A 26,816-nucleotide genomic window follows, 5' to 3' on the forward strand; every position below is an offset into this window, starting at 1 on the left:
CCTTACTCTCCCCTAAATGATTGAAGGAGTTTTCCCAACTCCTCGGGGCTTCATCTCTGTGTGCTTCTGGCACATTGCTGGCATGGAGCCTAACTGAGCCTTGTTGGAAGTTTGATGGGATCTGGCGGACTCTGTCCCAGCAGTGTGCTCGCAGCATGCAAAGATGGGGAAAACCACCCATCTGATGAGGTCTTAAGTAAAGAGAAGCTATACAGCCCTATCTGCAAATGAGTACTCAAAGACAGGGAAAGGTTCTCACTCTATGAATCCAGCATAACTCTTTGCTACCACATCATACTGTCTTTCAAAGAGGTTAATGCTACTCCAGGGCTGTACAAATAAAACTTTTCATGAAGTTTGTTCTTCAACAAGAAAAGGAGGCAATATTTTCTCTGAAAAAACCAATGCTCTGGGGAGGGGGAAAAGATCACCGAGATAGAGCATGTTGTTACATGCCATCACCCTACACAATGCCTCCTTTAACTTTCATGCACCAGGATGCAGTATTTTAACCCCCAGAATTGTACTTTGTTTCACCATCTTCACATAACTAAATCCACAAAGTAGGCATTCTGCAGCATTGCTGTCTGCATAGATTTAAACAATTGCTCAATATTTTGGCATCTGGCCATATACAAGTTTTTAGGGTTTTTAAAACACATGAAACAGTCCGTGTCTAAACAAATATGTTACTTTTTCCTACTGGAAACATTTTAGCATGTATATTTCAAATAATATAATGTCGCATGTGAGTGGGGATTGCTACATACTGATTTTTGGTGAACATGAGGCAGGAAAGTAACACATTCTGGTTGATAAAACATTTGTTCCATTTTTTAAAAAAATCACAATTTCTGAGGAAGGGAAATTGGACACTCCTGAAAGAGTTATCATGGGGGAAAAGTGTTTCTACTGAAGTGTTATCACCAATCCTTGTTTCTACAACAAGTCATTTTTTTCAAAATCCAATTATCACAGGGAGAGAAAGTTAGGTGAAATCTTCTAAACAGGGGCACAGAAAGCAAAACATACACCACAGGGGTGTTAACCTTTCCCTATGCCATCCAAAGTGCGCACACACGCGCGTACACACACACAAATGGCTGGAGTTCCGTAATGTTTAGGGTTAGAAGGAATGGTCAAAAACTTGTTTCTTGACTGTTGGGAAACTCTGAAAAAAAGAAACTTCACAGTTGTGTTGTGGCTTACCTCTGCCTTATATCTATTGTAAGTGACGTACTGCATTATGCGACATCATACTACTGGCTCATGAAACTCAGTGGTGTCTACTCTGACTGATTTCTCCATGGCTTGAGATTGGAATTTTCCCAGGATATGACTACAATCCTTTTACAAGTGTTTGTAAGCATAAGTAGAAATATTGGATTGTCAAAGGCTTTTATGGCTGGAATCACTGGGTTGTTGTAGGTTTTTCAGGCTGAATGGCCATGTTCTAGAAGCATTCTCTCCTGACGTTTTGCCTGCATCTGTGGCAAGCATCCTCAGAGGTTGTGAGGTTTGTTGGAAACTGGGAAAATTGGGTTTATAAATCTGTGGAAGGTCCAGGGTGGGAGAAAGTACTCTTGTCTGTTGGAGCTAGATGTGAATGTTTCAATTGGCCACCTTGATTAGCATTTGATGGCCTGACAGTTTTTAGGTGTGGCTTGTTACTGCCTGGTAAATTCCTTTGTTGAGAGGTGATTAGGTGTACCTGATTGTTTCTTCTCTGGAGTTCCCTGTGTTTGAGTTTTATTTTTTATTTACGGTTATAATTTTAGTGTTTTTTAGTATTTTTATGTTCATGGTTTCTTCCTTTGTGTCAAAATTCTCCACATGCTTGTAGATTTCAATGGCTTCTCTGTGTAGCCTGACATGGTAGTTGTTGGAGTGGTACAGCATTTCTGTGTTCTCAAATAATATGCTGTGACCAGGTTGGTTCATCAGGTGCTCTGCTATGGCTGACTTCTCTGGTTGAAGTAGTCTGCGGTGCCTTTCATGTTCCTTGATTCGTGTTTGGACGCTGCATTTGGTGGTTCCTATAAACTTGTCAACAGCTGCATGGTATATGGTAACTCCTGCAGAGGTGGGAGGATCCCTCTTGTCCTTTGCTGAATGTAGCATTTGTTGGATTTTCATAGTGGGTCTGTAGATAGATTGTATGTTGTGTTTTCTCATCAGCATCCCCATGTGGTCAGTGGTTCCCTTGATGTATGGCAAGAACTCTTTTCCTCTTTTTTAAAAAACAGGCATGATATTATATGATCTTCCAAGCAACCACTCTTGGCAATTGTTGAGAATGAATCCCTTCTAGTCCATTTGGAGCCACAGGTTTTGTTACTTTACATTTGTATAAGGAAGGACCATGTGGAACAATCACCTTCTGCCTTTATTTTTTAATCCCTGTTGTGGATGGGAGTTCACACAGAAACAAGACAATGTAAGTTCTGCTTCATTAAACGAGTTAATTTCCTGCCTAGTCCTCCTGGGACATCAAAGTGTCTCATTTTAAAGCCCACTGAAGTATGACCTGAGGGCTCCCCAGGGACTAACCATGAGAATCTTCTAAATGCCCTATTACCCATTATTCCGCAGTCGCTGTTCATGATAAACAGCATTCCCAGTTTAATGGCAGATACATCAATGCCACTTTTCTAATAATTCATAAAAATAATCCTCTATACAACAAAAATGATATCTTAAACTTGCTATTGAATGTATAGAAATTTTTGAACACACTAGTAGACTGAGATACTCAAAAGAGGGCAACCATTTTGAACACACTAGTAGACTGAGATACTCAAAAGAGGGCAAACCATTGTGAAGCAATATGAATACATATAAACAAACTAAAGCTGTCTGGAAAAGTATGAACATACCCATTCCATTCAGTATGACACATGTTTAATGTTGAATAGAGCTTTGGCACTAAACCCCTGTGTAAGTCATTTCCAAACAAGCATCTGAACTAAAATAGCCATGACCTGACACTAAGGGTGTAACCATATGTCATAGAGGTTACATTCTGTTTGTATTTCTGATTTAAAATGCAGAATGCATTAAACAGTTTCATAACAGCAGGAAATGAGTTCTTGGATCCATGCAACTTCTTCTCATGACTGCTTTTCTCTGGCCCAGGTTCCAAGATTATCTTAGCAGAAAGAGCTTTGAACAAGGTTTAAGGAAGCTCTCCTCCTGAATTTCAACTTGGAATTAGAACTGTTGCTGTTCGAGAAATAACCTGACATTAATTTGATTGTATTTGAACAGTTAAAGTTTTAGTACATACATAGTACTTTTTAAGCAAAACTTGAGGCAGCAATGCCAAGGCTGGAAAATTACTTTGGATAGGCCGCATCAGCTCGAGTTTTTTAGATATAGTTATCATGCTTTTTTATGGACGAGAAGATAAAAACTGGTATTTATCATTTATTTCTTTAAGAAATTTATACCCTGCCTTTCCCCATTTAAGGTCCCAATGTAGCTTACAGGAGATAAAAGCAAGTGTAATAAAAATTAAAACATCTGAAACCAAATACCAGTAGTTGTTGTCACTCATCCTAAAACATACAATAAACTATAATAAAACATTATCCTTTAGAACCACCCATAAGCACATCATAATGGTACATGCCACATGTTCTGTATCTCAAAAACTTGAGCTGATAGATGGGAACCGGTAACATTTTTGGAATCAGCATGTCCAAATGTACCCCAAAACAAGGCTAACATTTGAGGCATCAAAAGCTGTGTTGGCCATTGATTTGAAAGTCTAGGATGCATCACAAACAGCATTATGAATCAATTAAGAGATACAGGCTGAAACCCTGATTCTGAATCAAGTAGGAGGAAATTTGCTCATCGGCACTACAATAAGCTTGGCATGATCAATTTTGTTTTATCCTGCTGAATTGAAAACAATGATGTTTTCTTCAGTGAAGGCTTTCTCTCTCTATGTGTGTGTGCATAACCTTTTCCATGGAACTTGATGGAAGGTCTAGACACCATCACAAGGATATAAATCCTCACATCTCAAAACATTTCTCCTCTCTTATGAGGTATTCTCTGTCCATCTCAGGAGATCTCTTTCTTTTGTGATCACTATTTTTGAGCAAATTGCAGAAATTGCTCAAATTGCATACCAAAGCTACAACATCTGCTAGCTTGCTGCATAGTCTTTTACAAAATGAAATTATCAGATAGGTTCTTTTCTTTTCACCAGTCTGTCTTTCTGTGATTGCTGTGCATGTGAGTGCTCATGTGCACACGCACTGCTTAACAAAGGGAAAGGATGCTAATTTCATAGACTGACATTAATCTACAAATTGCAGAAACTATTATCAGAAAAGCACACTGTAGTCCCATTTACATGCAGGAGGTGAGAAATCTTGCTGGAGTTAACAAACTCTCGACAAGCTGTGTTGATATGTTGAGATGGTCTGTCTTGCCAGCAAGAACGAATTTAGCAAGATTTCTTCAAATCCCTACTGAGATGTTGTGGGACTTCAATCTTGGTCTTCAGTTTGCATCCTTCCAATGTTTTCTTGCTGTTTCTTTCATCTTTTTTCTTATCAGAGAAAATCAGTCAAGGAAGAAAGATGGAACAGCTGTACAATGTATTTGAATGGTGAGTATTATAGAAACCTCTGTCAAAAAACCCCTTTTGAATCAGTTTCTCCGTGTTGTTTTCTGCTGTGAAAATTTCATTTCTGGCAGAAATTGCCATTTGTTTGAGATAGCTGAAAAGGTATGACAAATACCAGCGTAATTGCTGGATTTTTCTCCATAACAGCTTTAGCTTTTCTGTTGCCACATAATTTTATTCTATCATCAGGTTTCTTAAAACTACTTCTTTTATTGAAAGTTGACTTGAGTGCATATAAAGGAGGTATATGGAAGTTTTAAAAATAAATATATGCAATATTGCTTCTGATACACACATTCATCTTACTTACAATAACTGTTCACAGCTTTTCAAAGAATTTTCAAACTACTTAGGTGGAGACAATAAAGAGAGGAAAACATTAGTGTGTTCACTACAATTAACATTTGTTTTATTAGACTGCCACCTAACCCCTTCAAACTGTTCCCCAAAATATGTATGTTTCAGAGTTGGCTGGTGATCTGAATTCAGGTTTCCTTGATATAAGAGTACACCTAGCTCTGACATGTTTGATAATACAGTATTATTATGGGGTTTTTTCCCTATGGAGGTAAATAGGAGCATTAGGGGTAAGCTCACCAGGAAAATGGCATGGGGGAATAGTAAAATTCAACCTGTCTCAGCACCGCAGTCTAACTATGGGAGAGAGAGCATGGGAATTATCTTGCTCTGGCTTGTAAATACAGCTCTTGCATGGTATAGTAACTTGATCAAAGCCTGGATGTGCATGAAGCATGATAGAGACAAGCTATATTTGCTGAGGTCAAGAATACTGCCAATAATACTTCAAGGTCATGAATCTGTGTCAGGATCCCAGGTTTCAGACCTTTTATCAATTTTTTGCATGAAGAAGAGAAGGGCTTGCCAGTTCTGAGTTCTGAAGAATAAATTAAAGTTTTTTGATGATGTTGTTATAATATGAGAAGAGTTAGTAAGGAGAGGTCTAGAGGATGAAGCATATAGTATTAGCTTTATTTGTGACTAGATTGGGATAGACCAGAGGTCACCTATCTTCCCTCACCCCCTTTTCCCCCTATCTTTCTCCCCCCCCCCCATTTTTTTTCTTAAAGAGAAGGATGTATTAAAATAGAGGGTGCAGATAAAAGCAGTGTTACATTATTTTAAGTTTTTACTATAACATTTTTTTAAAAAATAAGACAAACTACAAAAGAGGGTTCTGGGAATTATAGTAGGCCGTTATGTCCATTCTCAGCCATTGACACAATCAGGCCTTTTACTGGCTGAGAAACAGAGAGAGAAATTTCAACCCCCATCATGCCCTGAGACGAGCTCAGATGCTTTTCAATGCCTGCTCCAGGCAAGAACTGCTGGAAAAGAAGTTCCCAGCAGGGTCTCTCTGTTAGGGAGGTTTTCCAGAAGAAATGGACACCGCTGCAGGGAGGAAGAAAAAAGAGATGATGCCTCGGGTACAATGCAGTTAACCCCATCATCTACAGGAGCCCCCGAGGCAGACCTCTATCTCAGGTACAGTTCAGTTAACCCCATCATCTGCAGTAGCCGAAAAAACCAGCTGTCTTGAATTGTTTTGGCCAGCTTTCTGCTCGCTCTCTCTCCCCCCCCCCCCCATTTTTGGGGATCTAGCAAACTAATCCCTGAATTTGCTGAATCAGTTTAAGTCCAAACGAATATGTGCACATCCCTAATCCTTACCCACAATTTTGCTTTCCATGGTTTTAGTAACACCTAGTCAACCACATTCCAAAATATTACTGATATAGAATTTGATACTATCTGCATTTTCAGGCATCTAAAGAGGGTATTGGAGGGTATCCCCCACAGATAGCAGGGGATTACATAGATAAGAATGAGCAAAGCCAAGGAAGGCATCATATTATCATTCCATCCACTTCATTATCAATTTGATGCCAAGAGTCCTTGCAGGACTGAACAAGCATGGCCGATTATATTTATTTCATTCATTTAATTGTTGCATTTCATTGCTTGCAAACCATCTGAGGGACAAAACCTCAGCACATAAATGCACTACCAGCAGCAGCAGCAGCAATAATCAATTACTGAAGCTACCTGTTACTATTAATATTGTTACAATTATTATCATTATTATCAAACTGGAGTACACCCCATCATTTTGCATCCTAAATCCCTTAATATGCACAACACACTACACATTTGGAAATGCAGGGTTGTAACACAAATTACATATGTGCAGTACAGCCTCTGGGCAGGAGATCTTCCAATTGGATGTTAATGATTTGAATCTTATTTTTATGCTGCATTTCCACTGTGGGTCAAGCAATCAGAGTATTCAGGAATTCACTTAGAATTGGGGCTGCTCATTCTTTCCGGTGGGCAAAGTTGACAGTCCAGTACTGCCTTTGTTTACACAGCACATTTAATTCTGTGTTTTAAATTTTTAGAAAATCTTTCCACATCCGCTCAGAGAAGATGATAATTTTCTGAAATTAAACACTTAGCTTGATTGCTGTTTTGTTAATTGCCACATTCACAACCCCCTCGATGCTCCTGCCTGTTTAACATGGATAATGCCACAAAGATGAACAGCATCAAATTGGTGTGCAGGTGGACAGGCGGGAGCATGGAGACTTCCTCATGTTTGCTCATGCAGATGAATTGCCCAGTATCATTACACAAAGGGCAAGAATTAAACTGAAGTGGAAATGTATTTTTAAAGACACACAAAAACACAATAAAAGCAGGAATACTACATTTCTAAGCCTACTCAGGCCCCTTCTACAAAGCTGTAAAAAAAAAACCACCAGATTATCTGCTTTGAACCGGATTATATGGCAGTGTAGACTCAGATAATTGAGTACAAAGCAGACAATGTGGATTATCTGCCTTGATATTCTGGATTATCTGGCAGTGTAGAAGGGCCCTAAAACAAGGGTGTGTGCAAGACATAATAGTAATGCATCATAAGCAAACATTTCCATATAGCACTCAGTTCATTTAAGGACAGGGCCATTTTGAATTTTGCAGAAAAAAATTGAGCTTACATCCAAGAGGTAATTTCCACTCCCCTCAAGGGTTTTTCATTCATTGGACCCCACTGATAACTTACCATGGTTTGTTCCAGCAGGACTCCTTCTCACTTCTTCACAAACACACATGAATCAGTGGCTATGAGTATTGTAAGGGAATTGACCTCTGCCAGAATGTCTAGGGGTTTGTATTTGCGCTGATAATATGAAGTACTATGGTGTCTTTGGATATATTTTGTGCATTATGTTTTGGACAGGCATACTGGGAATGCTCCACACCATTATCAATTCATTAGTGCCTTCTTAAGAGTGAGGAGGTTTATAGACAACATCACTTGTAGAAGATCTGATTTTATGACCACAGATGGATTTACATGGATACCAGTAGGACACCTATGCCTGTCATTTTCCTTTTGTGTGTATTTTCTAATTGTGCATTTCCACCTGAAGGACTGAGCTGAAATTGCAAGTAAATAACAGCCAAAATGCAGTGGTGTGGTACTGGCATATTTTGTATTCCAGTCCAATATAGAATTGGCCATGTTGACCAGGGATTCTGGGAATTGTGGTTTTAAAAATCATTTTACAAGCTCTGAGGATAACTGCTTTTTTTGACAAAAGAATTTGGTGTGTATAGATAGATGTACTGTAAGGCAAGATCAAATTATTTCCATAAGATCTTACTCTTACAAAGCATACAAGGAAACTTAAGAAATGCTCTTATCTTTGAGTTTTAATTTTTAACACCCTTTAAAATACAGAGGTTGATAAGATGACCTCAATAGGGCCACCTCTCTGAGTGCAGCCCTTCCTCTACTGATACTGTCCATACCCCTGACTCTTCCACTGGGCTACCCTCTCCAAGGGGCGAGATGGGCTTATGAAGGTTACTTCTGACTCTGCTCTTGTTTCATATTTCTTGAGCAGTTACAGAAAGCAGGAAAATGAACTGCCTTAGCAACCAGGGACCTTTTCAGACTAGACAATTAGAACACCATGATTCCACTAACTGCCGGTGGAATTCTGTGGCTTCTGGTTTTATGGCCATCTTGGTGAGCATTTTCATGAAAATTCAGGTGAAGGCTTGTACACAATACCACTTAATATTCATATCTTTTTCCAGCAGTTGTCTTTAACATTTGTCTTTTTGTATGTGATTTTCCCAAACTGCAAAGTTATGAGAAGTATAAAATTACATTCCTTTTCATATATTATTTCAAGAAGAATAAACTAGGCCAGTTCATATTAAAAATGAAAATCAAATAAATTCATATTTTTCCCTAAGCAAAACAACAACAAACAAATGAACAAGAAAAAAGAATTTACTGAAACAGTATGACATGACAAGTAATACACAATGAGTAAAGTTAGTACTGCAACCGTTTGGAGATGATGGCTGTGGTGGTGGAGGTGGAGGAGAACAATAACAATGCTTTTTAAAACATGGATGCCAAAATCTAGATGGTTTTGCTAAATGAGAGTGCAGTATTTCCAGAGGAAACAGACTTCTAGCCTGAACTAGCTTAGGGCCCATCCACACAGCCCTATATCCCAGAATATCAAGGCAGAAAATCCCACAATATCTGCTTTGAACTGAATTATCTGAGTCCACACACAGATAATGTGGGATTTTCTGCCTTGATATTCTGGGATATAGGGCTATGTGGAAGGGCCCTAAGACACACACATAAGGCAGATTGGGAGGGAGGATGAGAGAAAGAGAGATAAAAGGAAACCAAACTATCCTGTATTCATTTATATAAATTATTATAACTTTGTCATTGAGAATATTCAATGTGCTATACTTATATTTTGCAGCCCAGTATCATAGGGAATACCCCATTTTGCAATATTTCACAATGCAATAACTGGCCATGCATGAGGTCAAAACTGTGAGCAATATAGAAATTCTGAAAACCACATAAAAGAAGCATCCAGAAGCATCAAAAGATGGGAATAAAATGAAAATGTGTCCTGAAAATACAAATAATTAAATAAAAACTCATTGGGTGAAGGGTTATTGGGATGGCAAGATGGACAGATGGAGAGATAGCTGTTACCAGTTGAAAAGAAAAGCAGTGTGAAGATGGATAATATGGGTGAATGGGCAGACAGATGGCTAAGATAAGGGTACTGATCAGTTCCTTTGAACCTGAGAAAGGCGTTCAAGTTTGTTTCTGTTAAAATTGCTTAATTAGACTAATTAAAGAGAAGAGAGTTGACATAAATACTATTTTTTGTAGGATCAGAGCAAGCAATTTTCTACATCATTTGTCATTACTGGGAGTCTGCTTTTTCATGCATGGTTTTTAATAAAGCCCCATGTGGACACTGAATGCACCCACACCCACACACACACACCATTGAAAGTGAACGCATGGGGATACAGCTGCCTATAATAATGTGCTTCTACCATTATTGTCTGCATAGGCAATCACTCTTGCAGTTAGAAATGAATTGCATTTTTAGGTCAGCAACAAAACAAAAAAAGGAGGGAGGGAGGATAGCAAAACTAAACTGGTAAGCATCCATGTCTGAATCAGTGCCAAATCTACACATTCAATTCCTTCTGTGCCTTCCCATTAACCTTTCTTTAAAAGCCTCTAGTGTTTGGCATCCCATTTTGTCCTATTTAAACAAGTGCTGGGTGCTAATACCTTATCTCTTATTACAAAAAAAAAAAATTCCTTGTGGTCTTTTATGCATCACTCACATCCTTAAAAGCACTGACAACAAATGTGCATCAGCTGGATAATTACAAGCCATGTCTAAATACAATACCAATATCAAGTTTTCAAAATAATGGTGGTCCTGTGGCAAAAATAGTGAAGAGGAGGAAGTGAATGGACAGATGGTGAGTTGGAAGATGGCAGACAAGGCAAGGGATCATAGCAAACTATACCTAAAAGGGAAAGCAAATGCTCCATAGTAAGATCTCAACAATAATGAGAAGATAGCACTCTTGAGAATCCAAGATTAGACAACAGACCAAATTATTGTTCACATGGGGGTCACATTAGCTTATTGAGGAGAGGGAAGGTCCTTTATGTGAATGGTCAAGCAGGTGGATGGGTGGACAAAGGCAAAATGTAGGGAGAAAGGAAAAAGCAGGCAAAACAAACAAAAGGGCACAAATGAAAGAGGTAAGTTGGGTTGTACTTGGTTAAAGATATAAATGACATCCGGCAGGCACAAACCTAACATGACAACTTGACAGAGTTCTGATTCCTGAAGGACAGGATACTAAAATATTTACGCCAGGTTTCTGTTGCACACTCTCCCATGGGAGTGGAATTAACAAAGAATTTCCCTTTGCATGTCTCATACAAAGCAGAAATTACCATCCTCTTTCTGCAGCCAAAACAGATTGTCATCTATTGTTGCATTCAACTGTCAGTTCTTCCCTTCATTAAGCTTTCAGCCAGAGTCACCACCTGGTAGTTGTCCCTCCCTCACCTTTTTATTGGACTGGTATGCAGAATCCATGTACACATACCCCCAGATCTGCTGTCATCTGCTTAACTCCCCATCTTCTCTACAACTTTCTTTATCTTTCTATTGTTAATGCAAAAAAAATATATCTGGAATTACTTGTATTTAATAGAAATGAATCTGGGAGGGAGAAAATGAAGATGAGATATACCCTGCTTGAAATTATTTCTGTGTGACTTTTCTATTGAGTACCAACTGTACAGTTGTTCTTCATCTGAAATTTATATCTAGGCGTCTTTCTTGATGGTGCTTCTGAGAAGAGCATCTCAAAAGGTCCAGCATTCTAAACACAGCATTTTGTCATCTGGGAAGACGTTCTTGCCTTAGGCTTGCTTGTTCTGCAATGGCTTTACTTACAATACTTGCAGGAGCAAGCTACAATAATTTAAAATTTCCCTACCATGCCACAATGCAAAATAGATGATTAAAATGCTGAGTGGCTCCCAGTTGCTTGCAGTTTCCAGAGCTTATGCTGCCCCTTGACTGGTCAACCTGCTGAGGAAAGAAAATGATGTGTGCTATACTGCATTTTGCTAAATATTCCAGACTCGAAGCCACCAATGCCATAGGTTCTCCAATTAGAGAAATAGCTAAAGGTATTTTCCCAGCAACATGGGGAGGGGACCTAAATATCCTAAAGGCACTGGATATTAGCTGATCTTGTAAACTAAATAGAATAAGCTCTGATTAGTATTGGAATGGAAAATTTCAAATGAATATCTAAGCTGTATTTCAGAGGAAGAACCAGGAAAAACACTTCTGAACATTCATTTTCTAATAAAACCCTATAAAATTCACAGAGTTGCCATAAGTTGACAAGTGACCTGAAGGCACATGCATGCAAATACACATGGGAGAAAGAAAACTGGAAAAAATGGCACATTTTTCTGGAAACCCACTGCAAATTGTTAATATTACTAAATTAACAAACATAGATGTGGTGTCTTAAAAGTTATCTTGATGTTCATGTCAAGAAGAAAGTGCATAAAACCTATAAAACAGCAATTGTGACACTTACCGGCTTGATTGGTGGTGATGTTCACAGAGACATGCTGTGGTGGGAATGGGCTTTTGTTAGAAACTCCATTCACAGCCTGGATCTCAAAAGTATATGGTGTGTGGGCCCATAAGTTGCTGATGAAAACACGTGTTTCTGTGAGGCCCAACTGCCTTGGTACAAATTCCACATTGTCATCGCAGCGGGAACAGCTACGGCGATCTGATCGACATTTCTTGCAGACAATGTTGTAGGTTACATCATCACGGCCTCCTGTCTCTCGAGGTGGATGCCACTCTAGTATAATTGATGTCTCGTTGACTATAGAGATCACATTGCGAGGCCCTGAAGGAACACCTGTAAGTAAAGTTTATGCAGATAAATGTCTGGATATCATAGAGTGGATACTTTTGCTGAAATGGTGCAGATTAGAAAACCTTAGATGTGGATATATATATTTTTGGCAGTAGCTCTTGTGACTTCCCTTTAGAAAGGGCCCAAGGAGACAAAAAGTTTTCTCCCCTAATTGAGAGTTTTCTCCAATGTGTGATATGAACATGTGCCCCATTCAAAATTTCAGTAATTATCTTTTCTGAAGAAATACCCACCCACCCCCGCTTCCAAGTCAGATAGGCAAAAAATCCTCCTACAAATATGTGTCCTTCTTTTGAGTCTGGTTCAGCTGTTTAAGTTATTGGTACTACTTTGCCACATCTAGAAATAATAATAATGATAAAATAAAACTTTATTTATAACCCACCCTATTTCCCTGGGAGGACTCAGGATGGTTTCCAACAAAAGATGGCAAACATTCAATGCCATAATAAACAATAGAAACAAGACAAACCAATTCAGAACAGTAAACAAACACATCAATAAAAACATATGGTAACTAGCCAAAAAGGTAAGTAATTAAATAGACGTGGTAGATCTAAATCAATCACACATACAGCATAATCAAAATCTAACAAACTAAAATGCATTAAAATTAATGAATGATTTAGAGCATCCAACAGAGCCAGGATGAGTAACCAGAAATTTATCTGATTACTCAGGACCTCTTCACATGGGGTTTTTATGGCCCCTTTTCCCTCTTCAGGACAGGGCCTGCCAAGTGTCATCAGATGATGCTGGCTTGGACCAGCCCCATTCCTCCTGAAGTGGAGGGGAAGTGTTGTAAGGTACGGGAACAGCTGACACACAAGTTTTAACTGTGCAAATGCTCCCCTGGTCACCACCGAAACCTGAGGTTCCAGGCTCAGCGATGAGTCCAGGATCACACCCAAGCTGCGAACTTGCGCCTTCAGGGGGAGTATAAACCCCTCCAACACAGGCTGTAACCCTATGCCCTGTTCGGCCTTGCAACTGACCAGGAATACCTCTGTATTGTCTGGATTCAATTTCAATTTGTTAGCCCTCATCCAGATCATCACAGCGGCCAAGCACTGGTTAAGGACCTGAACAGCCTCCTTAATAGAAGGTGGGAAGGAGTGATGGAGTTGGACATCATCTGCGTAATCTCCCCAAGTGGCTTCATGTAGATGTTAAACAACATGGGGGACAGTAAAGAGCCCTGAGGAACACCACAAAACAATGGTTTTGGGGTGTCCCCCAATAACACCATCTGGGAATTACCCTATAGAAAGGATCGGAACCACTCCAAGGCCCATTCCTGCGAGGCATCCCAGAAGGATACCATGGTCAACGGTATCAAAGACCACTGAGAGGTCCAGCAGAACCAACAGGGTCACGCTCCCCCTGTCTAGCTCCCGGCATAGATCATCCACTAAGGCGACCAAGGCTGTCTCAATTCCATGTCCCGGCCTAAACTCAGACTGGGTCAGATCCAGATAATCCATGTCTTCCAAGAACATTTATTTATTTATTTATTTATTTATTTAGAACTTTTATATACCGGTCTTCTCACCTCCGCAGAGGGACTCAGGCAGGTTCACAACAACAGTATCACAGACAATCGTTTAAAAACATCACATCCCGTAATACACTAAAACATTAAAATACTAATCATATAATTACATAGGCCAAGTCGTCAAAATGAAATCGTAGTTCATCACCATCCGTCTGTGTAGTCACCTGGAGGTGTGAGGCCACCACACATTCCAGGACTTTGCCCAAGAAGGGAAGAATGGAAACAGGCCGATAGTTGACGAATTGAGTGGGGACCAGTGACTGTTTTTTCAACAGCGGTTTTATCACAGCTTGTTTTAAGCTCGCTGGAATATTGTCTTGCCAGAGGGAGGCATTAACCACCACCTGAATCTCTCATGTCCCATTTCAGCATTCTAACCACTATTCCACATATGTTGCTACTAGCATGAAATTAAAGTATATACTTTAATACTGATAAATACCTGATGTCACAGAGTCCCTTTTTCAGCAAATCTAGTACTCAGCTGTCCCTATCTGTGACAAGCTTCCTGTACATTTTTAAAGCTGTTCCAGTTTTTTCCCATTGTTTTATGGGTCTCTAAAGGTTTCTAGGCTGTTGGATTTGCTAAGGATTTTAAGGTTACAGACTCATCATTTCAGTTCTATGAGGTCTTCCTTCATTTAAATAATCAATCCCACAATCATATTTCAATTAATATCCCATATCACCTAATTCACACAAATTTACACATACATACATACAAAGTTGGCCGTATTGAGCCAAACAGGTTGAATCAGCCATTTTGATGACAAACATTAAAGACCAGAAAGCACATTGAAAGGAAAATCACCACAATGCCCATCTAGAAGGGATGGGGGGTCAAAAAAATGGAGTATGCCTTTGAAGTCCTAGAATTGCCCTTCCCCAACTCATCTCGTGAACATATGCTTGATCTATAGCTAGAATCTAAGAGGAAGAGACTACAATAGCAGTATGTCTAAAATGTGAGACAGTGAATGACAGCAAGATGAACAGCAGGACAAAGAAGCAACAGAATAGCAAGAGAGAGAGAAGGTCAGAACTGTAGAATAGCTATTGGAGGAAAAAAATGAGCACGGTACTGATGAGAAGAATTGACTTCAAGGTCAACACAAATGTAGACATATAACTATGTTCCTTGGGAGAAATCTGGACAGTCACTTCTTCCATTTATAACTGTCCAGAGTTTGCCCTCTTATTTTTTTCTCTCCACTAAAGAAGAAGAAAAAGAAGGAGGAGAGGAAAGAAGTGAAGGAAGGGGAGAAACAAGAATTGGAAGAGGAAGTAACAATAGTTGTACTAGTAGCAATTAAGGAGTGGAACCAGGAATACTGGTAGTGCAAAGACCACTGCCATTTGAAGGCACCCCAAATCTTGTTTTACATTTCCACATTTTGACTATCCACTTGTTCACAAGAAAAACAAAAAAGCAATCTACATTGCATCTCTTCTCTCTAAATTAGCCATCCCTGACTGATCTTCATTTGCCCTAAATGCCCCACATTTCAGAAATATCCTAATAATGAATCATGCTCTTTAAAGATAATAACCCAAATCCTTTATAGATGCATGAATTGTGCAATGATCGGCACATACATGAAAAAAGTACTGAATATACTGAAGAATTTTCTACTTATTGAGGAATTATGTATACAATATATGATGAAATCTCTCAACTATTGGATTTGGTATTGATTTCAATGTAGAATAGGATATGTCATTCTATGATAGAGATGCCAGTTTTTGCTGTTTCTATTTTGCTCCCCATTTGTGTTTCTCTGTGAGGATCATGACATTGAGATCATTGAGACATTGAGATCATCCCATCTCGAAGCTTAAGATCTTCTGGGGAGGCCCTGCTCTCGACCCCGCCACTGTCACAAGTGAGGCTGGCGGGGACGAGGAGCAGGGCCTTCTCAGTGGTGGCCCCCCACCTGTGGAACTCACTCCCCAGGGAGATCAGATTGGCGACTTCCCTTTTGGCGTTTAGGAAAAAATTGAAGACCTGGGTGTGGGACCAAGCCTTTGGTCATTCTGACAACTAACTTAAGGATCTGACGATAGACAAGGACAAATGGAATGGAATGGATATATGGACTCTGAACCCTGAGCATGAGAGTGTTTTATTATTTTATTATGTGTTGATGTTTTAATTTAACTGTTGAATTGTTTTGTATTTTGTATTGCTTGTCAATTGATTTGGGCATCTAATTGTGCCTCCTCTGTAAGCCGCCCTGAGTCCCCCCCGGGGTGAGAAGGGCGGGGTATAAGTAAGTGAAATAAATAAATAAATAAATCATGCAAACAAAATAAATCTGGTCTCTTATCATTTCTAGCTTATTGATATGACTACACTTTAAGTCAATATTTTCTAACTTGTGTTGGGCTATGGCTCCTAGCCTGCATGGCCAATGGATATGGGTAATGGATATTTTAGTACAACACATTTGAAAGGCATCAATTTGTGAGATATAATGAGAGTTCAAGCTGCAAGTTTCCACTGCTAGAAATCTATTTCTCTAAACTTGATCCAATCCATAGGAATCATGTCACCATAGGCAAATAAAACAGAAGTGACATACAGTATCTTCTTTTTGTAAAAGATAACATTCCATGAAACATGTTATTAGGGTTCAGGAAAGACCACATGTTGTAAAAACAGATAGAGATTAGCAGAAAATGTCAGAAGCAGAGATCAGTTCTTAATGGTTCAGTATGCCAGACTGAAACGATGGGTATTTAGTGAGGTCCTGCAAGGGTCTCCTTCTGTGTCAACTCTTCATGCGGTTATTATTTATTAGCAACCTGAACACTAGAGTTCAGAGCAGATATATCACATCTGCAGGCAGCACCACTCTAGCAATGATTTCTAGCATGTTACAGAGTAAGAATTAAGTACAACCCTGGTTTTGTATGCTGAAAAAACAGGACTGGAATCAATGAATGAAGATTTAATGTGAACAAATACAGTATGGGCCATGTTGGAAAAAGTAATCAAAGTCACACATATATAATGTGAATTCTGAGAAAGGAGTTGTGTCACAATGAAAGATTGCTGGAATGACAAACAGAGTGAGTCAACAGTGTGGCCATGAAGCTGGCAAATCAAACAGTATAATGGCCCAAGCTCTATTAAACAAGCACAATCACAATTCAGTCTGAGTAGTGCTACTGTTTCCTGAGGCAGTGAATAGAAATGAAGCTATAATATATGTCTTCAAAATTCTCAAAATCAAGCTCAAGGCCAAATATTGAAGTTCTAGAAATCTGAAATCTTGTTCTAGAAATTCTGCTAGTCACACTTGAAAGTCATCATGCCTTAAATTCTGGATGCCAAAATACTCAAAACAAGTAGCCTATATACTCCATTATAACTCTAGAAATGTTAGTCAAAAACATCAGTCCAAAACCTCTGGATCAACTTATTCACGGGCCAATGTAGGTACCTTAAACCTGATTTTAAAAACACCCTTATCTCTGAGTAGAGTAGTAAAGGGTACGAACATAGAGACCCTCAGAGAACCGAAACCCCTCTACTTTCTCCATCATGGTGCTTTTTGCCTTTTCTAATGCCTGGGCAGAAAAACTGTGATGGCTAGGAGCAGCTGCTGCCCTGAGGCAGTGCTTACGACTTCCCCATAACTTGGAATGACCCTTGATGTATTCACAGGCCATATCAACATCCACAATTTAGCCTCAAAACCTGCCTTCAGCTTATATGTGAGGTCAACCTATACACTAATATATACACTAATATATATGATACTGACATTACTGCAAATTCTATGTTTAAATTCCATTATCCAAATTGTCTGCATTTTCTCAATTGCTGAATATATCGCTACAAAAGAATCTCACATCATTTCACTAAATCCTGCAGTACCACTTTTTCTGTCACCATGATAGATGTTTATGTTAGAGTTAATCAACCAGATTTAAGAAAACAGAGTAGGGGCCATGCATTGTATCTTTCTGAATCCTATAAGATTCTATATCAGTTTCCCACAACTGTCTAAATATGCTTTGTATCTGGGGCCTTAGTACTGCCTCATCTGAAGAAGTGGATTCATATCCATGGACACTCATGTTAAAATATAAACCAGGTAGTCTTCAAAGTGCTGCCCCATTTTTCTCCTTGTGTCTTTCTTCTTTTTACACTTTAGAAAAGGAACTATTAACAGTTCAAATATCAATAAATTTCACAAGTATTATCATAATTACAATGTTTTTGTATAACATTTAATGGTCGTAATTAATAGTTATATATTATTGATTTAGATATGTTATGTATTGCTTTTATAGTATGTTTGGCATTGAGTTTTCACCATTTATTATGTTGTACACCGCTTTGAGTATGCCCAGGAGTGAGAAAAACAGTATAGAAATGCAATAAATAAATAATAAATAATAAATAATATATTGGTAAAAAAAACTCCCTCTTTTTCTCAAAACCGACTATAGCATTTACTTTTAAAAAGCTACCTACTTACTGTAAACATTTTGTTCTGTATGGAGTCATTCCCAGCTTGCTATCCTACACCTAGACCAAAGCGCCCAAACAATTCTTTCAAATCTCCCCACCTTCTCGGCTTCAGCTGAAAAGGAGATGTAGATTTGGTGTCACCAGCCTTTCCATGGCACCAAACAATGAAACTCAGGTGAGATATACCAAAAGTTCCAAGATGAAGATAACACAATAGAAGTTAGTACTCTGAATACTTCCACAGACAATGGCCAAGGAAGTAAGCATTGCTCCCTCTCACTATCTTGTTAGAAAAATGTCCAACCACACAGAACCAGGTCCAACAAAGGGCCTCACAGCCCTATGTAAGCTAGGTATTTCAAAAAGGATACCACACAATAGAATACTGATCCATTACACAAGAATCAATAGGAATGCTCTTCTTGATTGGCTGCAAGGATAGGTTGCCATTTGCTGCAGTTTTAGAACATGCTTTAACCCGATTTGGAAAGTACCTAAATAATTAGGTTCCTATTCCTAAGAAGAAGAAAAAGTCCTGGAACTAGTCAGTCATAGTAATTTAAAGACTAGTTGATAAATAACCCGGGAAGTTATTTTTAAACAACATATAATCATACTGGATCAAAGCCTTCACCCAAGGAAGCATTTACAGTCTCTACTACCTATACAGCAAGCCCCCTTGGCAGTTTTTAATCACAAGATTGACACAAATCTAAAAAGCAAGTGTTTGCCTTCAGCTTTCCAGCAATGTATTGACACCAAGAGGCTAAAGAAGCTGAAAATAATCCACCGAACTAGGGCAAACACATTTCTCAGCCCCAGCCAAAGATCATGTTCTCAATGTGGATGTGACTGACTTTATCAAAAGACTGTCATGCAAACTGATGACAGTTGGCTACCTAGGGTTTTTCTTCGCTACGTCGGGGTCTAAGGCATACAAATCCCCTCACCGCATGAAACGGCTCTACTGGCCAACACCTTGCCGACACTGCAAACAACACCCCGGTGGCAAAGATCTCCTCTGTCCAGTCTGCAGGGATCAGAGAATATAATTAAGAGGCAAGTATTTCAGCACCTCACTTGAAAAGAAAATGACTCCATGGTTCTGCTGAATCCGCTGCAACCTACCTCCACTCAAGCCCTCAAGGGGTTTTCAGCTGCTGTCCCCATTCCAAATTCCCCGCTTCCCTTCTCTCTCTCCCCCCTTTTCTTCATAATTACATTCAGAGAGGCACTTTGAGAGAGCATCTCTGATCTGTTGCCATGGTTACTGCAGATGAAAGCATTTTGTTAAAATTGCTAGAAAAATGCTATCCTTTAACGAAAATTCCATTTCATTTAATTTTTTTTCTCTGTCAGCACAGTTAAGGTATTTGTCATGAGCCATCTAGCAGTTAAAGCTTTGCTGTGTACACAGTGGAAAGGTGATGCACTGAATGTGATGCACGGAAATGGTGCTGCACTTAAAGACTGTTACCATGTGTATGGCATAAAAACACAGAGAGACACAAATGGGGCCCCACACAATTTAAAAGTGTTACGGTAATTGGTTTATTCTTAATCCAGGTTTTTCCAACCCATTTCCCCAATAGTATGCAAGTCTGAAGGCTTTTGTCAAAATATAACAATGTTCTGTGGATTTTCTCCTACAGTTACCAATTCTTTCCACAAAGCCTTAATCTTTGGGATACAGCTTCTTCTTTGCAAGATACCCAGCTTCTATTAGCTATTTTTATTACTAATATCTTTAGCACAAGATAAAATACAATTTCCAAATGGATATCCATTGTTATTTATATCAGCAAAGATGACAAAGATTTCCATGGCATTCTGGAGAACTTGTTACTTACAGCATGAAGTTTCATCAACTTAATCAGACAACTAGACATTGATATCTATAAATGCTTGAGAAAAGAAAATGTCTGGATGAACACATTCCACACCCTGGTACTGCACGGACTTAATTTAGAGGACGATTACTCCTGCCATGGAGCCAACATGATATAGTGCTTTGATTGTTGGACTACAACTCTGGAAAGCAGAAATTGAATCCCTAGTCAACTATGGAAAACCATTGGGCAAGTCACATTATCTCAGAGTCACTTATTATGAGTCTCAGGAATAGCAATACTATGGCCTGGCCCCAGGAGTGGCTACACTGATTTCCCACCACCAGACTGTCACCTTCCCCTGTTGCCACCATCAATCTGCCATAGAGCTCCAGGGCCATTTGGCATGCAACAAAAGGTCAGCATGGGCCTGTTCCACTTTTCCCTGTGTCACAGAGTGCAAGGAAGAGGGGAGAGGCGTGCCATGCCATGTGGACAGCAGACTAGTTTGGATTAGAGATGAACCAGCTGTCCACACTAATCCCAAATACCTTTGGAGTTTCGTTAAACTTCTAGAGCATTCACTGACATCTGCTAGCATGGGGTAAAACCAGATTAACTAGTTTTACCTCACATTACAGACTGGAATTCCCTGGACATCCAGGAGTGACTTCTGGCCTGATGCTGAGTACATGGCTAATGTAGACAAATGATAAGTCTCAGAAAAAAGGCAAAAGTAGATTCCTACTCCTCAAAAACATCTTCTCAAGGAAACTGCATTGCTCAGGGTCACCGCCATATGTCAGAAACTTGTTAACAAGTTGGAGGCTCTTTGTCAATTGCTTCCAACACCATCTCCTAAATCCCCTGCCTGTGAGACATCTTTAACTGTGACATAATTGTGTTTATATCTCCCATTCAAAAGGGCAGAATCGCAAATGTTTGATTCAATTTAGAATGTTTCTGTAAAAAAGATAAGGGTCTTATATTGCATGTGACAGGGGGGAACCTTTCTTTTCAATCCCACCGGTGCCCCCACTGTAATGAAGATCGTGTATTCTTACAGGCAGGAGAGACAACACACCACCTCTAAGCCCTTCTGTCAGACCCAAAGCGCTTCAACACAAGTGTTGTTGTTATAACGTGAGTGTGTAATGGTAGGTTTGCTGCCACCACCCCAAATTACAGTTTGAGGAATTGTCTTGTTGTTGTACTTGAGGTAAAATGTCCCTATACACCTTCCTTTTGGCTCCCTTTCTGGTGACTGAACTGTAGAGATGTGGAGTCTTACTGGATCTAACCTTATATGATGAAACAAGGCTGAGGCAGATTAACAGTAAACTAGAGAACGGGTTTATTGAAATGTTTGAAGCAAACAACTCACTACTGAGAAGTACATACGCGTAGTTTGTTTCTGAAGCACAGACTTATTAAGCAAATGGTTTCTTTAGAAGGAGTAACTTATCCTTAACATGAGCTACTTTCCTCACACTATCCTGTAATATGTAACAGTGCGTTTCTTTGACCAGCCGCCCCTGGCTGCCTTCCAGAGTATCTAGGTTTCCTCTAGACTACTCTGACCTTTAGGGAAATAAACCCACTTGTATTCTGTCCTAATACAAGTAAACAAGCCTTCACTTTGACTGCCCTAGTCAAGCTATACAGAAGCACTTGCTCTTTAATTATTCCCTAACAGGCTAATTCCTAGCTCACTAAGAAACTCTCTTCTCCCTGTCTGAAATCCTAATCTTTTCTCTGCTAGATCAATCCTTCTCTCTCTCTTCTGTCAGAAATGACAGCCTATTTACACTCTCCTTCCACTCCTCCCCTTGGGGTCTGAACCAATCAGGAATTAGCTGACTCCTCCCCTTGCCTCTCTGCCTATACCATCATGTCCGCCACCCTGAGCTGCCTTCCCAACATGGAGTCCAGCTCACTGACTTCCAGGCTGCGGCCTATGACGAAAAGGTATGAGTTCATTACAGTTTTCTTAATGTTATTATATTTTATTAAATCAACTTCATTTTTTTCTGTATTATTTTAGGATCCACATTCTATCTGGAAAAAGAACTACTTTTAGGTGCTTCATTGAGATATTTTATGCACACATGCACATACACAGGTCAGACTGGCACATTTTAATTTGTTCTTGTCCACTTCCAAGCCCAATTCAATCCACCCAACTTTTTATTTGTGACACATAAATGAAGTCATTTTATCTAAAATTATGTACAAAAGTAGCTAAACCATCTTCATGATATAATAGGCAGAAAAACATAATTTAAATATGCCATTCTTTTTTTTAGATGTTAAAGTGTGCATATATATTTTTTCTATTTTAAGTCTTTTGAAATATAGTTTTTATTGAAGATTTCCAATTTTATCACACAAAGAGGGAAAATAGAAGAGATAGGTAAAAAAGAAGAAAAGGGAAGGGTAGAGGTAGTGGAAATGTTGTTTGTAGATTAAATCTTTACAAATATCTAGTATATCGCAGAGGAAGAGGGAGGGGGTTGGGGGAGAGGCCGAGTGGAGAGACCTTGTACAAATTTGAAATTTTATATCTAATTGTGCATCTCTATTAAGTTCTATTAAGTATTAAAAATCTACATATCCTCTATAACAAAGAAAGGAGTAATATTGTCATCTAATTTTAAGCCTGTTAATCATATCTTCTTGTATCTTCTTGTATTATCCCATATTCTTCTTGTCATTTTTAAAACACATTTTTTTTAAAAAAAATGTAAATGCATAAAGCCTTGGAAATGAACAGAACTAAACATTCTCAATAAAAGGTATATACACACACAGGGAGAGTTTTTGTTTCTTTTAAAAAGAATAATCTTGGATCTACATGACATTCAGGAGAATTGGGAGGTACATTCAACCAATATAATTATTTGCTACAGAAATATAATGAATATTCACTCAAGGTGCTCCATCAAGAAAATGGTCAGTTCCTAGGAAATATTTCATACTTCGGGACTTTTGTGTGAGAGAGTAAGCTCTGAAAAATAAAACATTTGGCACAAACATGTATATCTCACACAATTTATAACTTTCTATGAATACGTGGTTTTAGGCAAGTTTATTTCTTTTCAAAACAAAGAAACCATAGTAATTCTTGTCCTATTTTCCAGTGAAGGAAAAAATAAAATTAGTTCATTTTCCATGTTAAAAAAATCAAGAGAAGATTTACATACTTAAATTGGCTTGCAATGTTACTGAATGTTTGGGTTTTATCCCAGCTGCACTTCCCTAAAACCTAGTATGACAAAGAATGGTTTGGTGAGAAGATATCTCACTTCACATTTCATTGGTTTTGAGGAGCATTTTGAAACATTTCACTGAGAAAAGGAAAACATCTACATACTGAATAGGAGGATGGACTTAACATTCTGAGAGGAGGCATGAATGAATAACTGCTAATCTCTGAAAGAGATTAAAATACATTTTCTTTAGATAGATCCATTTATTGAGTAGTTGACTAACCATATCAACAATAAGACACAAAAACAAAGATACACAGACAAATAGACATTAATCACGATCCTAAAATTCATGTAATAGTTAACGAAAATAAATTAAAATACAATAAAACTTGATTAAATAATAAGTTTGGTATTATTTATTTATCGCATTTATATCCCACCCTTCTCAACCCCAAAGGGGACTCAGGGCGGCCTTAATGGAAACAATTCAATGCCATATATTAATACATTTTCAAATGAACAAAAACGTCAAAACCAAACCCATTATAAACATGGCAATAAATTATCAATTAAAATCAAAATCTCCAAATGGGATTAACTTGCAAGATGAAAACGGGGAGGGGGGGGGGATAGGGTGATGAGTGAAAAAGGTTTTTTTAGATGTGAGGCATTTCAGACAAAATAGAGGAGCCTAAGAGTGTTGCGTCTTTAAGTCACCTGTACATGTATGGTGACTCCATGATTTTTTCAGTTCCTTCCTCTATAATACAGCCTAAGGCACCTGGAATTTGATGGCATCCAAGTACTAACCAGGATTGACCTTGCTTACCTTACAAGATTAGATGGGATTTCTTACTTTTTGGGTATTGGGGCACACCTCAGAGCCCATGTCACAAGCAAGACCCTGACAAGTGGGTCTTGCTTGTGAGCTGGGCATGTTTAGCCTGAAGAAGAGAAGGCTGAGAGGAGACATGATAGCCATGTATAAATATGTGAGAGGAAGTCATAGGGAGGAGGGAGCAAGCTTGTTTTCTGCTGCCCTGGAGACTAGGATGCGGAACAATGGCTTCAAACTATTTATTTATTTATTTATTTATTTATTTATTTATTTACAACACTTATATCCCGCCCATATCAGCCCGCAGGTGACTCAGGGCGGTCTACATATCGGCACAATTCGATGCCATCAATACAATACAAAAGCAAAAAAACTTAAGTGCATTTAGACAAAAAAGACAGTGCAATAACAATTTAAAAAGAGCTATATCCTCTCATTCCAATCCTCATCCATTTCATCGTCTTGGCCGTTCCTGGATCATTCTCCATCTCAAGCGTGACTATTTCGGGGTTCCGAATGCCTGCCCGAAAAGCCAGGTTTTCACTCTCTTACGAAAGGTCAGGAGGGAGGGGGCTGATCTAATATCCCTAGGCAGGGAGTTCCACAGCCGAGGGGCCATCACAGAGAAGGCCCTGTCTCTCGTCCCCGCCAAGCGTGCTTGTGAAGCAGACGGGATCGAGAGCAGGGCCTCCTCAGATGATCTTAACTTCCTGGAGGGTTCGTAGGAAGGAGATTCCATCTGAACAAGAAAGGAGATTCCATCTGAACATTAGGAAGAACTTTCTGACTGTGAGAACTGTTCAGCAGTGGAACTCTCTGCCCCGGAGTGTAGTAGAGGCTCCTTCTTTGGAAACTTTTAAACAGAGGCTGGATGGCCATCTGTTGGGGGTGCTTTGAATGCAATTTTCCTGCTTCTTGGCAGGGGATTGGACTGGATGGTCCATGAGGTCTCTTCCAACTCTAAGAGTCTATGATTCTATGTGCCCCCCTCTCTCAGTTCTCTTTTTCTCTGGATTTATTTTAAAGCAATGTTAAATAACTTAAAATGATAGTTTGGAAGAGCTTGATGATATACACACCTTACTGCTTTCAGCCTTTCTCCCTGAGCTTTATTTACTGCATCTATGATCCTATGTGACATCATCTAAAGCCCAAGTAGAGGCTGCTGCCTAAATGCAATTGTTACAGGCAACCACAATAAACACATTGAATCCACAGTACACATTGCAAACATAGGATCAGTGATTTATTCAGTGGAGCTATCTTAGAATAATAACTTTATTGTCATTGTACATTGTACAAGGAAATTAATGCTTTCCCCAGCACACATCACAACAAAAAGCAACACCCCCATCCCTCCACACTCCCATCACCACCACACTGCCCCCAATGCCACATAGTTGGTGCTCGAAACAGGATTTACACCTGGTGACCCCATGGCAGAACCTATTGCATCTTTATATATGTGTGTTTTAAAGGTTTCATAATGTATAGCAACAGTCCCTTGCCTGGTTTCAGAGATTCAGCTCAAGGAAGGGTTATTAAAAGTGATGCCATCAATCACAGAGTGTAGAGTTTTATCAATTTATTTGAAGGGTGATTGGCAGACTTTTCAGCAACAGACATCATAGCTCCACTGCATTCCTTGACTTAAATGTGGAGTATAAAATCCAAAGACAACACATATTGTATTTCTGATATGGGTCAGTAAGCTGTGATTTCCAGCTTTATAAAAATGAGTCAGATTGTGTGTCTTTTATGCAGTGAGTCTAGAAAAAAATGGAGAATCTCTTTCTTCTATTGTCAGGTACAATCAGGTCCAGACTGGAGCCCTTCTTTCTTCTATTGTCAGGTACAATCAGGTCCAGACTGGAGCCCTTCACATCACAGCCAATAATGATAATGATAATGATAATTTATGTTTTCTCTCCCCGAAAGAGACTCAAAGCTGTGAACCACTACCACCTTCTCTCAATCCTTCTAGTCTGGGAAGCCAGATGACAGTAGAAGGTCAATCACTGCTTTCCAGAAATTGGACCTTCCTTAATCTAGACCAGTGGTTCCTCTGGTTTTCTTTGAACTTCAGCTCCCGGATTGTTTTTACAGTTTGTCAATCTGAGTGAGGCTTCTGGGAGTTGGTCTCAAATACCTTGAGGATCAAATGTTGGGAACCACTGATCTAGACAATGCTGTTGAGATAGACAAAAAGTGCTTTCTCTTGGCATGCCCTCCATCAGTCACTCCTTTCAATAGCAAATTTAGCTGATGATTTCCAGCAAGATTGCAGCTAAAACCACCAAGTAACAAGAGGGAGACATGCCTGGAAAAAACCCCACAATTTGCAGGTATGTTATTTATTTTTTAAAAAAATCAAAGCATCTAAGGGGGTTT

At 39.1% G+C, this 26,816-nt stretch overlaps 1 protein-coding gene across 2 annotated transcripts in view; it reads right to left on the reverse strand.

Annotated features, from left to right (window-relative positions):
• Positions 1–26,816, reverse strand: part of EPHB1 (EPH receptor B1) — a 429,850-nt gene that overhangs the window by 82,635 nt on the left and 320,399 nt on the right. For both annotated transcript variants that reach the window (XM_060768006.2, XM_067465922.1), the window contains exon 5: positions 12,155–12,490. In XM_060768006.2, the coding sequence (XP_060623989.2) occupies positions 12,155–12,490 (336 nt within the window). The remainder of the gene's footprint in view (positions 1–12,154; positions 12,491–26,816) is intronic.

The sequence above is a fragment of the Anolis sagrei genome, chromosome 3 (assembly GCF_037176765.1).
Source record: "Anolis sagrei isolate rAnoSag1 chromosome 3, rAnoSag1.mat, whole genome shotgun sequence".
Classification (NCBI taxonomy): domain Eukaryota; kingdom Metazoa; phylum Chordata; class Lepidosauria; order Squamata; family Dactyloidae; genus Anolis; species Anolis sagrei.